We start from the raw sequence: 1,407 nt of genomic DNA, 5'->3' as shown, positions 1-1,407 counted from the left end.
GAGATATCCACATTAGGGATATTCGCAAGGGTCAGCTCAACCGAAGTGCAATGGAAGAGCCTCGCCCTGGAGGAACCGCCTTCATGATCACGGTAACCTCTGCGCCAGGTAAGTATGATTTCCTTTCGTCGACCATAATACTTATAGACAACGTTTCTCCATTTCGCTGTGAGTATAAGCCTGATCATGCGCGATATAGCGGCAAGCCAGAGAACTAAATTGCTGAACAAGCTGTGGTCACTAGCAGTTCGATAGAGTGGGAATGTGCGGAAAGTGTTACAACGTGACTACACGATTTCAAAGAGATAGATAAAATAGAAATAATTCATGATACAAAGAGGAAAAGAGGTATATAAATAGAAGATATGTGTTTACTTATAGATCGAAATCGCGCGTGATTTTATACATTAATTCGAAAGCTTTAGACAAATTATCGTTTAGTTTTAACATAATGAAACAAAGTTTATTATCATACCTTGTACTTTATAGAAAATATAAATTTGTTACATCTTTATAAAATATATTTATATATATTGTATATTAGATAAATGTTTTTAATATTCTTCTTTTTTCTATTTTTTCTCCACTGTTTTTTCTTTCTGCACTGGTCCTACAAGGACCATCCCACAATTTGTAGTAATCTACAAAGGAAATAATTAGCTAATTACTATGCATAAAATTCTACAGACTTCTAATACCTGCTAAATTGCAAAAGCCAATAATAACAAAAGAAAGATATTATTAAATGTAAAATTTATATCCTTCGTTTTCGGAACCTTTCATGACAATAGATAAATTATTTTAATTATCTAGAAAAAAGAAAAAAACTAGAAAAAAGAAACAAAAGTATTTTTAAATAACATTAGAATCGTTCTTTTTAACGAGAGATATTTTCAATCATTAATTAATATTTTTGATTGCGACAAAATATAATTACTTACTTGTTCTATAGATACCATTAATAAATCTCGTTATATTCTTGTGTTTTTGCGTAGTTATATGAAAACGAGTACATTTATTATGACAAAGCATGTGACACATGCTCGAGAAGGTTTTGTCTTCGAAATCGCGATCTCTAGCACAGATTGTTCCATTACCACCATTGCCACCACCATTGCTTTCTTTTTCACTCGTTTTCCCATCCGGAACGGTCGTAGTAGTCATTTCCTTTTCTCTAAAATCGATCGTATTCTTCTTCTTCTCATCGTCGCAATGATTGCAGTCGCACGTAAAAATATTTTCCTTTATCGGCGAAGAAGAAGACACGCATAGGACGATGATCGCCAATACGACGAACGCTGTTTTTATAAACGAAATCTCTCATTTTAATATTTCAGACATCTTATTTGAAAAGAAAACAAAAGAAAAAGTGACAAAATAACAAATTTTGTTCTTTCTCTATATATA

General features: G+C 32.3%; 1 protein-coding gene across 1 annotated transcript; it reads right to left on the bottom strand.

Annotated features, from left to right (window-relative positions):
* Positions 1 to 466: 466 nt before the first annotated feature.
* Positions 467 to 1,298, bottom strand: LOC106792951 (the record flags this gene model as incomplete). The annotated part of the gene is given in 2 exon segments (XM_014759482.1): positions 467 to 641; positions 942 to 1,298. Coding segments are annotated over 2 exon segments (458 nt in total), but the record flags the coding sequence as incomplete, so codon positions are not given.
* Between the last annotated feature and the right edge of the window lie 109 nt (positions 1,299 to 1,407).

Source organism: Polistes canadensis, unplaced genomic scaffold, assembly GCF_001313835.1.
Source record: "Polistes canadensis isolate GaletaPanama2010 unplaced genomic scaffold, ASM131383v1 scaffold_2702, whole genome shotgun sequence".
Lineage (NCBI taxonomy): Eukaryota > Metazoa > Arthropoda > Insecta > Hymenoptera > Vespidae > Polistes > Polistes canadensis.
The sequence above is the reverse complement of the archived record's forward strand: the minus strand, read 5'-3'. Positions and strand labels throughout refer to the sequence as shown.